The sequence below is a fragment of the Elephas maximus genome, chromosome 1, assembly GCF_024166365.1.
Source record: "Elephas maximus indicus isolate mEleMax1 chromosome 1, mEleMax1 primary haplotype, whole genome shotgun sequence".
Taxonomy (NCBI): Eukaryota; Metazoa; Chordata; class Mammalia; order Proboscidea; family Elephantidae; genus Elephas; species Elephas maximus.
In genome coordinates this window covers 920,828-933,321 of record NC_064819.1, presented here as the reverse complement: position 1 = coordinate 933,321, position 12,494 = coordinate 920,828, and the positions used below count along the sequence as shown (strand labels likewise).

The 12,494-nt window shown below is 43.4% G+C and overlaps 1 protein-coding gene across 17 annotated transcripts in view; it reads right to left on the bottom strand.

Annotated features, from left to right (window-relative positions):
• Nucleotides 1–12,494, bottom strand: part of LOC126071864 (OX-2 membrane glycoprotein-like) — a 317,661-nt gene that overhangs the window by 160,365 nt on the left and 144,802 nt on the right. For 5 of the 17 annotated variants that reach the window (XR_007516391.1, XR_007516393.1, XR_007516394.1 and 2 more), the window contains exons 1-3: nt 11,865–12,026; nt 2,822–2,903; nt 388–714 (exon numbers count right to left, since the gene is read on the bottom strand). The exons of 1 other annotated variant lie outside the window; for it this stretch is intronic. Coding sequence is in view for 7 of the 16 variants with exons in the window: in XM_049876278.1 (XP_049732235.1) it covers nt 388–714; nt 2,822–2,903; nt 11,865–11,885 (430 nt within the window). In the remaining 9 variants the exon portion in view is untranslated. Of the gene's footprint in view, nt 1–383; nt 715–2,821; nt 2,904–11,864; nt 12,027–12,494 lie in introns of those variants that run through there. 11 more of the 17 variants (XR_007516399.1, XR_007516400.1, XR_007516398.1 and 8 more) reach the window with 5 other exon arrangements.

The window sequence follows — 12,494 nt, the reverse complement described above, 5'->3', positions numbered from 1 at the left end:
ATCAAGTCTGCTCTGACTCATGGTGACACCATGTGTGCAGAGTAGAACTGCTTCATAGGGTTCTCAATGGCTGTGACCTTTCAAAAGCAGATTACAAGGTCTTTCTTCCCAGGGCCTCTGGGTGGGTTCAAACTGCCAACCTTTCAGCTAGTAGTTGGGTGCTTAATCATTTGTGCCACCCAAGGACTCCTCCAAGCAAAGATAGCTCCAGGCAAAGATCTGAACGTAGCCTGTGAACTCTCCGATAACCATAACGACAGCTACAGCAGACAAGGAAGGCTAACTTTTCTGTGGTGAGGACCCAGAAAAACTAGGCACAGCAACCATGTTCCAAGCATTCTGGAAAATATTTCCAGCCACAGGTAATGTATTCTCAGAGACGCTCACCATAGAGGGTGAGGCAGGTTTTTCCAGAGATCTTTCCAGATCCAAAGGTATTGAAGAGACACATGAAGCACCCTTCATCCTCCACGGTGGTATTCCAGAAGGTTAGGGTTGAGTTTCGGAGCCCCAGCTGTGTGATGTTCACCCTGTCCTTATAGGGAGGCTGAACTACAACCCCATGGTTCTCGCTGAAGGTGGCCATGTTTTCTGGGCTTGTAGCCTTTATTTTCTGCCATGTCACAATCAAGACTTCCTTGTCAGTTTGCAGAGAGCATCTTAAGGAAGCGGGAGTGTTCAGCAGCTCTCTTTCATCCTGGGTCACCACTTGCCCTATGAAGAAAAGAATTTATGATTTAAAACTTTAAATAAGTAAATAAATAAACAAGCAAACACATATTTTTCTGATTACAAAGGTAATGCATGTTCAAAGTCAAATATAGAAAAGGTAAAGAAGGACACAAAGAAGAGAGTGATGTGTATCCACACTCCTGATGTTGCTAGAGAAATGGAGGTTCAAATGTTTGGTCAATATTTAATGGTAGTGCAGCAGAACAGAAATTTGCATGCTTCTTTTAAGTCTTTGGTTAAATTGAAATCATAGTAGAAATGACAAATTCTTAGAGCTAAATGACAATGAGAGTATAATATGTTAAAATCTGTGGAAACAGGTAAAGCAGTTCTCAGAGGGAAATGTTTAACCCTAACTATATTTATTAGGAGCTATGACTGAAAAATGAATCATATGCAGGTGCAAATGCCCCCAATTAGAAGCGAATTCATAAAGATAAAAGTGTAAATTAATGAATTCGCATACAAAATGCAGACTTGATCAAAAGCACAAAAGTCTGGTGTGACTTTTTAAAGACTAATAGTATAGATAAAATATTGGCAAGTGCTATTTTTTTTTTTTAAAAAAAAAAAGGCGGTATAAACAAACAACCCCCGCCCCCAACAGCAGGGATGAAAACGCAGGCATAACAACGTATGCACTCGGGAACGCTGCAAGTTTCATAACTCCAATTTTAGTGACGTTCACTCTTGGAAGATGGAAAAAGTTCTGGGAGACAATACCTGCTGTCGAGGTTGGAGCTTCCAGACAGTTTGGCAAGATTTCGTAGAAATTAATGCTTTTAGAACGGACCATGAAAAGGGGGTTGACGTTAGGGGCTAACTCCTTGGGTGATTTTCTCTTTGACTTTGGAAGAAATCATTTAGTGGAAAGTTTACCGTTGCTGCTTACATGGAATAGCACCTAGGTGTCCCCAGCCTGTCTGTAAACCCTGTGGTGGGTACTGCAGAACAGGGTTGTAGATGGCTATGAAACCTGCCTCCCTTCACCAGCATTCCTGGCCTCCGCAGACACCCAGGGAAGGAATTAAAGGCCAGTAGCAAAGTGAGGGGTGGCTCCCAGAGGAATGTACGAGGGTGGTCTGGCACACCTACGAAATTTAGCGGACAAGTAGATGGTGCAGGCACATTTTCTACACAATAGAAAAGTGAACTAACATAACCTTTATATTTCTGTATTTTTCAAAATTTCCTGTAACTAGCAGCACATCCAATTTTAAGACTTACTGCCAAATTACATTCTAAAAAGGTGGTATCCATTCATACTTCACCAAGCACCCCCATTGCAAACACAGGGCATTATTATTTTTTAAAGTTATCCAATTCGATAGGTGAAGAAAATATTAGTTTAACTTAGAAATTATATATATATATACATACATACATATATATATATTTTGGATACCTGTTGCTGTCAACTCCATTCCAACTCATAGGGGACCCTATAGGGCAGAGTAGAGCTGCTCCATAGGAAACCCAAGGAGTGGCTGGTGGATTTGAACTGCCGACCTTTTGGTTAGCAGTCGGGCTCTTAACCAATGAGCCACCAGGTCTCCAATGTGTGTGTATATATATATATATATATATATATATATATATATGTATCCACCCACTGCCATCAAGTTGATTCCGACTCACAGCAACCCTATAGGACAGAGTAGAACTGCCCCTTAGAGTTTCCGAGGAGCGCCTGGTGGATTTAAACTGCCAACTCTTTGGTTAGCAGCCATAGCACCTAACCACTATGCCACTAGGGTTTCCATCTGTGTGTGTATATATACACACATACATATATGCATATATATGTATATACATACACATATATACATGTATATTGTGTATGTGTATATATATACGTTTAAGTCTGGTTCATCTATGGACACAGCTTCTAAATACCAAAGTGTTCTTCAACATTAAAAATAAAAATCTAGAAAGCCAAAAGCACCACTGGGACTTCTTCAAGCAAATCACATGTCTGAATAAATCACGCACACAAATGGAGCCAACGCAGCACAAACAACAGGGGCCTAAGGTCGCCAACGCAGAAACAGTGTTTGCTGGGCTCCAGGCAGAGGAATCGGGATCTTACCTTGTGCCCTGCACAGCACCACAGCTGCCATGCCCCAAATCAGACTCCAGGCAGACAGACGGTAGGAGAGCCTCCCGAGCACCTGAAGACAGAAAGCAAAGTACACAAATAGGGGATTTACATTTGGAAAACGCCCAGGAAACTTCAGTCGAATCCTCAATTTCAGGGAAGGTTGCAGCTCAAATTTTAACCCACCAGAGAACTTGGTTTTGTGGAAGCAGAGCCAGAGACTATATGAATTAGAAGAAATAACAGAGTGTACATAGGATATGGGGAGGAAAAACCGCAATGCGGCCCCTTAACCATGGCAATTTCTAGCAATTTGGGGCCTTGCTCCTAAAAAGCACAGCGTTAGCAAAGCTACCGTTGCCAAAGCAAGTTCTCAAAGACATACTAAAGAAAACAAACTGCCATAAATACGTACAGAAGACACAGGGTATGTAAATGTTAGCCAGCACCCACTTCCAAAACAAACCACACCTGTTAATATAAAATGTATGTAAAATTAAATAAAATGTAACTGGGGGGGGTAACTACTCTTCAGAAATGTTATGAAATAACCTCGAACTTTACTGAGGCAGATTTTCCTGCAAGTTTTATACACATTAAGCAGTTGTTGTTGCTGTTAGCTGCCCTCAAGTCAGCCCCTGACTCATGGAGATCCCATATACAAGGGGTTTGGACCATTGTGATCCACAGGGTTTCAATGGCTGATTTATGGAGGTAGATCTCCTGCCCTTCCTTCCTAGTCTGTCTTAGCCTGGAAGCGCCAATAAAACACGCAGTCCTCCACCAACAGACAGGTAGTGGCTGTGCGTAGGGTGCGTTGGCCAGGAATCAAACCTGGGTCTCCTGCAAGAATTGTACCACTGAACCACTACGTTCCTCTCTTAAAACCAGTACTGGCTTTCAAGCTAATGTTTTCCCTCCATTGTTTTACTTTCATGTGGCTGGGTGGAGATCCTTGGCCTCTTTGCAAATCATGGAGATAATTACGGGAATATTATTATGGGCCATTTTAAAAGCGAGGAATTTGAGGCACAGGGTCACACACCTTGGAAGTGGCAAGGCTAGGACTTCAAACCAGAGTTCATAACCATAACGAGTACACCATATTGCTTTCATATATATAAAAGACAGCAGGTTTTAAAATGTTTGATTTATAAATATAAAGCTATGTTGTCACTGCCTGAGACCAAATCACTGTTTTGAGAGATTACCCAATTGTGACCCAACAGCAGTCCCTGCTTCACTGCCCTGGCACAATGTGATAAATTCAGCTATGAAGTTGGTTTAACCTGGTTTCCACAGAGACAAGCAACCTCTAGGCCACTGAATAATTGTCTAGAAACTATGCTTGTAATGAAATAACTCCCAACCCAACCTGCAGCTCAACACCTACAAACAGGCTCTCTAACTTCACATCATTACATTCTCCTCCCTGCACAACACGCTCTAATTCACTGTCCTCCTTTCAATGCCTTGAAATAGCCAAGCTCTTTCCTGCTTTAGTGCCTTTAAACCCAGTGCCATCAAGTTGATTCCGACTCATAGCGACCCTACAGGACAGAGTAGAACTGCCCCATAGAGTTTCCAAGGAGCGCCTGGTGGATTCAAACTGCCGACCCTTTGGTTAGCAGCCCTAGCATTTAACCACTACACCACCAGGGTTTCCTTTATTTATGCCTAAAATGCGGTCAGTTGAATGACTAAATCAATGAAGGACTGAATGAATAAATGTATAAATAACACCGAATTTATTATTACTTTTTCTCAAAAACAGCTCCTCCTCTGGACCTTTATCTCCCAGACACTCAAATCTCCTGGACTTCTTATTCTTCCTCTTCCCAGTCATGTAATTAGTTACCATATTCAATACACTCTCCCACGTGAAGCCTCTTGCATGGGTCCATCCTTTCCATTACTCCCCTAGCCTCATCTCATAAGACTAGTTGTTTTATTCAATAGCCTTCTCAATGAGCTTTTGCTAATACTTCTTTCATTCATCATCTCTACTGAGTTTGACCTCATGCCAGGCACAGTGGTAGATGTTTTAGTGGATGAGACAGGTACAGTGTCTGTCCTCAAGAAGTTTACCTCCAGTGTATGTATTTCCCTACTATTGACAGATTAATTTTCCTTAAATTCTTCTTTGCACAAGTGGGCACCCCCTTAAGAGCTTTCTACAGCTCTTTGTTGTCCAGAGAGAACAAAGTTCTTAGCCTAACATTTCTATTTACGCAAATTCATCTCCACTGCTCACCTACACACGCCCTCTAGGCCAGTGAGTCTCAGCTTCCTCTAAAGGCGCCATACGATTTCCTGCCTTGGCACATTTGCTTGAGCCATTCACTCTACTTGAAATGTCTTCTCCCTAGCTTTTACTTAGGTTTTACTTTTTATAAGTCTGTTTACAGTCACCTCAGTGCCTAGGTCTATTAGAAGCATTAGTGCTCCACGCAGCTCCCAGAAGATTCAAGTCTCTTCATCCAGTGCCTCCCTCCTTTGGCCTGTCTTTCAGGATCAGAGAAGGTGACCTCTTCTTAAGGGCAATTGCTAGACTCTTCAAATTGTGCAGTCTACCACACCCTGACAGACTGCTCCCAACATGCTTACCTTGGGGCTTTCCACCTCTCTAGTTCCCCTAGACTTCCAATCTGTCCATTCTCCCTTGTCAGCAGAAAATAAAAAAAAAAACTGCTACTAAAACAAAACCTCCCCCCCCCCACATTTGTCAGTTTGTCATACTGTGGGGGTTTGCACGTTGCTGTGATGCTGGAAGCTATGCCACCGGTATTCAAGAATCAGCAGGGTCACCCATGGCTAACAAGTTTCAGCTGAGCTTCCAGACTAAGACAGACTAGGAAGAAGGACCTGGCAGTCTACTTCTGAAAAGCATTAGCTAGTGAAAACCTTATGAATAGCAGTGGAACAATTGTCTGATACAGTGCTGGAAGATGAACCCCTCAGGTTGGAAGGCATTCAAAATATGACTGGGAAAGAGCTGCCTCCTCAAAGTAGAGTCGACCTTGAAGACACAGATGGAGTCAAGTTTTTTGCACCTTCATTTGCTGATGTGGCACAACTGAAAATGAGAATAAACAGCTGCAAATATCCATTAATAATTGGAACATGGAATGTGTAAAGTTTGAATCTAGGAAAATTGGAAATCATCAAAAATGAAATGGAATGCATAGACATCGATATCCTAGACATTAGCAAGCTGTCACCTTGAAGACTAGGGTGCTCCTGACCCAAGCCATCGTGTTTTCAATCGAATCATATGCATGTGAAAGCTGCACGATGAATAAGGAAGACCGAAGAATTGACGCCTTTGAATTGTGGTGCTGGCAAAGAATATTGAATATACCATGGGCTGCCAAAGAACAAACAAATCTGTCTTGGAAGATGTACAACCAGAATGCTCCTTAGAAGCAAGGATGGCGAGACTACATCTCACATACTTTGGACATGTAATCAGGATGGATCAGTCCCTGGAGAAGGACATCATGCTTGGTAAAGCAGAGAGTCAGCGAAAAAGAGAAAGACCCTCAAGGAGGTGGACTGACACAGTGGCTGCAGTAATGGGCTCAAGCATAACAACGATTGTGAGGATGGCACAGGACAGGGCAGTGTTTCATTCCGTTGTACACAGGGGTCACTATGAGTCTGAGTCAGCTTGGGGGCACCTAACAACAAAACAAAACCTGCCATTTGTGAGGACACTGTTCTCCCTCAGCTTGTGTTAAATTCCTAGAGTTGGAGCATTGACTGCTTGCTTGGCTAGAAGCAGTCTTCTGCCTGCCTTTTTTGCCTCAAGGACTTCCCACATTTGGCTTTGTCTATTTATGGTTCTCAGAAGTATGATCATGCTCTTCTATAGAGTAGTGAACCTTCTTGCCTATCCTATTTCCTACAAGAGCCTCTATATGTACCACATCCTATTGTCTTAGCAAGATATCCTGGCCACTTTCTCCTTGCTCTAATCTATTACCACAAATCCAAAAAAGGCAACCCATTCTAAATTTATGTTCTGATCAGTCTCTGCTTAGTCCCAGCTTCTACTACTGTAACTAGAAGCTTATTTCCAGAATACTGGACCACAACCACTTAATGGGTTTTGGTTTAGGGTCAAGATTGTTGCCAAAGGATGGTGCTCCACCTATGGGAATCCCATTACCTCATCCCAAATGTTTCCCTTACCTAACTCCCATTGTTGCCATTCCTGTTGGAAACAATGACTTGCTTGCTAGAATTAATTTTCTGCCAACATTCTAAGCTGGATTTCTTGGTCTATCCTTCAGTTTCTCTGAGATTTCTATTGCCATATGAAATCTTTCTCCCTAAAGACTGAGTTCCACGAGGTGGGGAAATAGAGTCCTTGAGAGTCTGAATCTCTCCTTTTTCTGCCTCAAGGACTTCTCGTTCCTTCTCCTGTCCAGTGGGACACAGCCCAATGCCATATCGTCCTTTCTCCCTACTACATGAAATTCTTAATTCTGCTTAGTACATGCCCTTCTCTTCCCTTGGTTAATAAGCTCTGACCTAAACTTAATGGAAAAAATATTTCCTACTACCTAGGTAAGTAGCCTTCCCTAGAGGTATGGCTATAAGGAGAACAGCCCCAATTGCCCTGGGAAGAAGGTAAGACAGTGCAAGCCAAGGCCTGTGGTTTGGGATACTTGAGGTAACAAACACTGGATTCAGTCTTGTCTCAGCTTTTCTGGGGCCAACTTGCACCCTGGAGATGGCTGTGTGTGAAATACCAGATCTGTAGCAATCTGGGTGAAGCCCTGTCATTGAACATCATGATAGAGACTGCCATGTTCTACAACTGTTCTTCTCCTGCACCCACTGTAACTGTCAGAGATATGGAGCCTCCATCACAGTGCTCCTGTAGATCTTTTGGGATGGATGCCTGGAAAGGATGATGTCTTATATCCTTGTTCCCCAGTCTCCACTGCTACCTCATGCCTAAGTGCCCCCTTGTCTTCAGCTGAGGAAGACCAATTCTGTAGATTTGGTCTAGACCCTATGGACTAATGCCATGGTGGCCAGTGATATTGATCTATGTGGCAGAAGTTGCTTCTTCCTTATACCTCTAAGGCCCAGAGAACTAAAAGTTAGGTCACCTTAAGGGGTCAGTCATTATAACAAATTACTGTTTGCAAATATATTTTGTCATCTGATACTCAAGCACACCATGAGCATTCTATGCTTTCTTTGTGCCTTTTCTTCTCTTCATAGGTCTAAGTCCTGTCTCTTTCCTGAAGACTCAGGGCTTCTATGAAGCCTCCCCCAATTCTCCTGAGTTTCACTCAGCCTTCCCATCTCTGAAATTGTTAATGCAGAATTTCATACCCAGATAAATTATCATAAGAAGACTACAAATTGTTGCAGTACTACTAAAGGGTTTCTTTCAAAAGAAGGAAAACGAATCCAGAAAGAATGAACAGAACTCACAAAGCAAAGGTGAACAAGGGAAAAGTGTAACATGTTATAAATCCAAATATGAAATGTGTTCATGTTGAAATTACCAATATTTTTTAAAAAAGGAATTTCTTTTCAAATAAATTGTATGAAGAACTTAACATACATAAATAATAAAATCAGAGCTGATTTGGCTGAAGTAGAGTTGGAAGACCTCACATATTCCCTCCCTTTAGTTGTTTTTTTCTCCTCCCACATTGTTGAGACCTCTGTGGCACCTCTGTAGAAACTGAGGACTCTTAATAGCTCTATTTGCAAGTTATTGTTGTAGTCCTTATCATCTATTTAAGCAATCTGGCCCTTAAACTATTCTACAAGTTATTAATTAAATTTGTAAAAGTCCTATCTCCCTTCCTAGGTTGATTGTCTACCAGTTTGAAAGCTAAACAATCTTCTATTATTCTGTTACTAAAAATCTTCTATCTTGTTTATTTTATTTTTCCTAGCACAGTATAAAGTTAAGCAGTATCTTTATGCTTCTCTTGGAAAAAATGTAGAAACTGATACTCTTTCAACTCACTCCGAACTCCCTTTTGCCACATTACATGTTACTATCGTCTAGCCTTTTAGTTCCATCTCGTTTAAACTACAAAAATTAATTACTACTAGAAATATTCCCATTAGTGGTCTTTTTGTTAGAGTCAATGATTAGATTTTCAATATGTTACACTTTTTTCTTGCTCACCATTTCTTCCTGCATGCCACTCATTCTTTCTGAATTCATTTTTCCTCTTCTGGAAGGAACCCTTTAGTAGTTTTTTCAGCAATTTGTAGTCTTTTTATGATACTCTACTTTAACACCTATTTCCCCAGTGCATTTGTATTTCACTTATTCTGGAATTTATCATTGCAACGAAAAGCTAATTGTTAGCCTAGTTGTTATGCCAGTACAAGAAACATATCTTTTCTCTCTTGTAGCATTTTATTTTCTTATCACTATGAGGTGTTCAAATGCAGATTTGGTTTATTTTTGCTATTACAGATGCAGAATGCCTCTTCATTCTGAGGACCCCTGTCTTTCATCAATTGTGAAAAACTCTTAGTTATAGTCTCTTAGAATACTGCATCTTCCCAATTCTCTGTGCCCTCTCTTTTGAGACCGCTTATTGGAGGGAGGTCCTCGTTCTTCTCTTGAACTTCTCACAGCTTCACTGTATATCTCTGTGATGTCTCCTAAGGGATTTCCTCAATTTTCTCTTTCAATCCACTAAGCCTGTCTTCAAACATGTCTAGCCAACTCTAGAACCCTTCTCTTGAGATTTTTTATATCAAAGACTATATTTTTCACTTCCAGGATTTCTTTCTAACAACTTCCGAAAGGTCATCTGTGACCTCAACCAGTAAGAGCTACTCATTCCTGGGCACGTACTTCTTCAGTGACCTCAATTCATGCATTTCTAGATTCCAGAACAACAAAGTCACTTCACTGTAGGAAATCGGAGTTGATGCACCTGTTCTGAAAAGATACTCACGGCGTGCACACAACACCTGCACATCTCCCTCCCTCCTACCAACCACTGCATTCACAGAGGAACAACTCAATCATGTTCTTAGTCAGTACACTCCTCGATTTACTGAAACTACCCCAACAGATCTAATTTTGTAGAAAAACTAGAAAACAGAAGCCAAATGTTTCCTCAGCCTCTGCTGCCAACACCCAAGCTATTTTATTTCCAGGTAAGGCAATCTTGGAGACAGATATTGGCATTCCAATTCCATGCCTTTTTTTTTTTTTTTTTTTTTTTAAGACCATCATGTCTCTTTTTCACATGGAAATCCAGGCTCTAGCAAAGTCTGTGATAAGAAACACAGAATGGGCTGGCTCTCAAAGCAAAAATCTGTGTTTTAAGACAGGCGAGAAAGCAAGGCACCCCATAAGATAAGACATATGCACTGGGAGGCAGCAATGTTTAAGAACAACAACACAGTGATTGAAGCAAAGGAAATTAGAAGGACAGCCTTGCTATAAAATATCTATGTATTTTTATTTTATACAGCTCTTTTCCTCTAGCCCATGCAGAGTAATTGAAGATACTACCAACCTGAAAACAGCAGCAATTATTTTTTACAGGGAGGCAGGCTTAGAGGCAATGTTATATGGTAGCTAAGAGCATAGACTCTCACCAAATGGAGTTTGGGCAAAAACAAATATTCAGTGCATGAGCTAGGACAAATCACTTTACCTCTTTGAGGTACAGGGAAAAAATAACAGTATCTACCTCTGTTATAAAAGATTAAATGACTTAGTCTTTGTATAGCTCCTAGAATAGGGCCTGGCAGGACTAAGCACTAAACCAGTGTGGCTGTTATTATGACAACGAGAATTGAGCTTTTCAAGCATTTAGTAAAGCGCCTAGGGTAAATGTCAATTTGTGTTAGATAACAACAAAAAAAAATTATTAAATTATGCCATGAGGGTATAATCACAGACACACGGAATCCGCTTATAATCCTTGCCCAGCAAAGCCAGGATTCACAGAGGCCCAGTCTTAACCCGACAACTGCCAACCTGGGGACCTACACACCCCATCCCTACCTCTTCTGCTGAAACCCAAGTCCTGACCCCACCACATGGCAGCCACATGGGCTTGTAAAAATGAACTTTCCTGCCTGTTTATTTATTTGTAAAATGGAGTAATAATTCCTTACTCGAAGGGTTATTTGTGAAAATTAGAGGAGTATGTAGCACCCATGGACACTCGCTCCCCAGCCATCACTGTCCTCTGTTAAAGCGAATAGAATCCTGCTTAAAAACCGGCTGTGTGGTCCTGTCAATAAACTATACATGAAAAAATTACATTGAGGGCTTAGTTGCATTTGGATTTTTATCTAATTACACCAGTGGGGTCAATGAAAATCTTCCCCTTCATTTTGTGCCATATAAACAGATCCCAAATAAACAAGATGTCTGCCTCTCTGGATGAAAGTGTTAACCCTTCAACGCGCATTGATCACAGAGCATTTCAATTCTCTCTCACAGGTTGCTGCGGGTTCCTGGCTTCCCAATGCAAGCTCCCAGGAGACGGGGAAAGTGCAAGGCGCATCAAGGAGGCAACCGTCTCTCAGGAGACGGCGGGTCCCGAATTCCGCATGCGATTCACCCCCAGCCCTTGGTGCCAGAACGGAGGCAATCCATCATCCCCCTCATCTACTTCTTGGGGCAGTTTAAAATAGGATGCGTTTTCCTGGCCTCTGGAGCCGGAGCCGGGGACCCAGCCTGCGCAGAGGACCTGCCTGCCCCCCAGCGTGTGAGCCTCCCCAGCCCAGTCTCCCTGGCAAAGAAACAACGATCTGGGAGAAGCATCCTCGGAGCCCTCGCCTGGTGGCGTCCGTTTTCCTGGGAACGGGGACAACGACCCCGGCGCCAGGAAGGACCTGTAGACCAGCCTTTGGAAGGCAACTCCGCTTCCCAGCGAGGTTAAGCGCTGAGGGAGAAGCGCTGGCGTCGCAGTCACCCGCCAAGGTCCGGGCGAGCTCCCCGAATTTCGCCCTTCGCTCCCCGCCTCCCCGGGGCCGCCGCTGAAGGCCGCCGCCCTGCTCCCGAGCCCCTCACCCGGCTCACCGGCCTCTCCATCTTCGCTCCCGGCCGCGGGAGTGGCCGGCCTCACCTCTGGCGCAGGACCCGCCTGTCAGGCTGCAGCCCTCCGGGAGCCGAAGGCTGAGCCAGGCGATTCATTGGGTGGAGATCTTCATCGTGTGCCCGCCCCCCGGCCCCACCACCAGCCCGGGGGCCTTATTGTCTCACCCTCACCGCCCACCGCGGCGGAGGCCACGTTTGGAGGCTTTCGGACCTATTTGGGGGCAAAAACCCCCCAAATCAAACCCAGTGCCGTAGAGTCGATTCCGACTCATAGCGACCCTATAGGATAGAGTGGAACTGCCCCACCGAGTTTCCGAGCAGCGCCTGGCAGAGACGCACTGCCCACCCTTTGGTTAGCAGCCATAGCACTTAACCACTACGCCACCGGGGTTTCCATTTGGGGGAAATGAACGTTTATACAAGAAGCCCTGGTGGCGCCGTAAAGGGCAGGGCTGCTATGCAAACGGTCAGGGATTCAACCCACCCAGCCGCCCTGCAGAAGAAAGGATGCGGCAGTCGTCTGCGTCAGTAACAATCACAGCCTTGGAAACCCTATGGGGGCAGTTCTACCCGGTCCTGTAAGGTCGCCATGCATCGGAATCG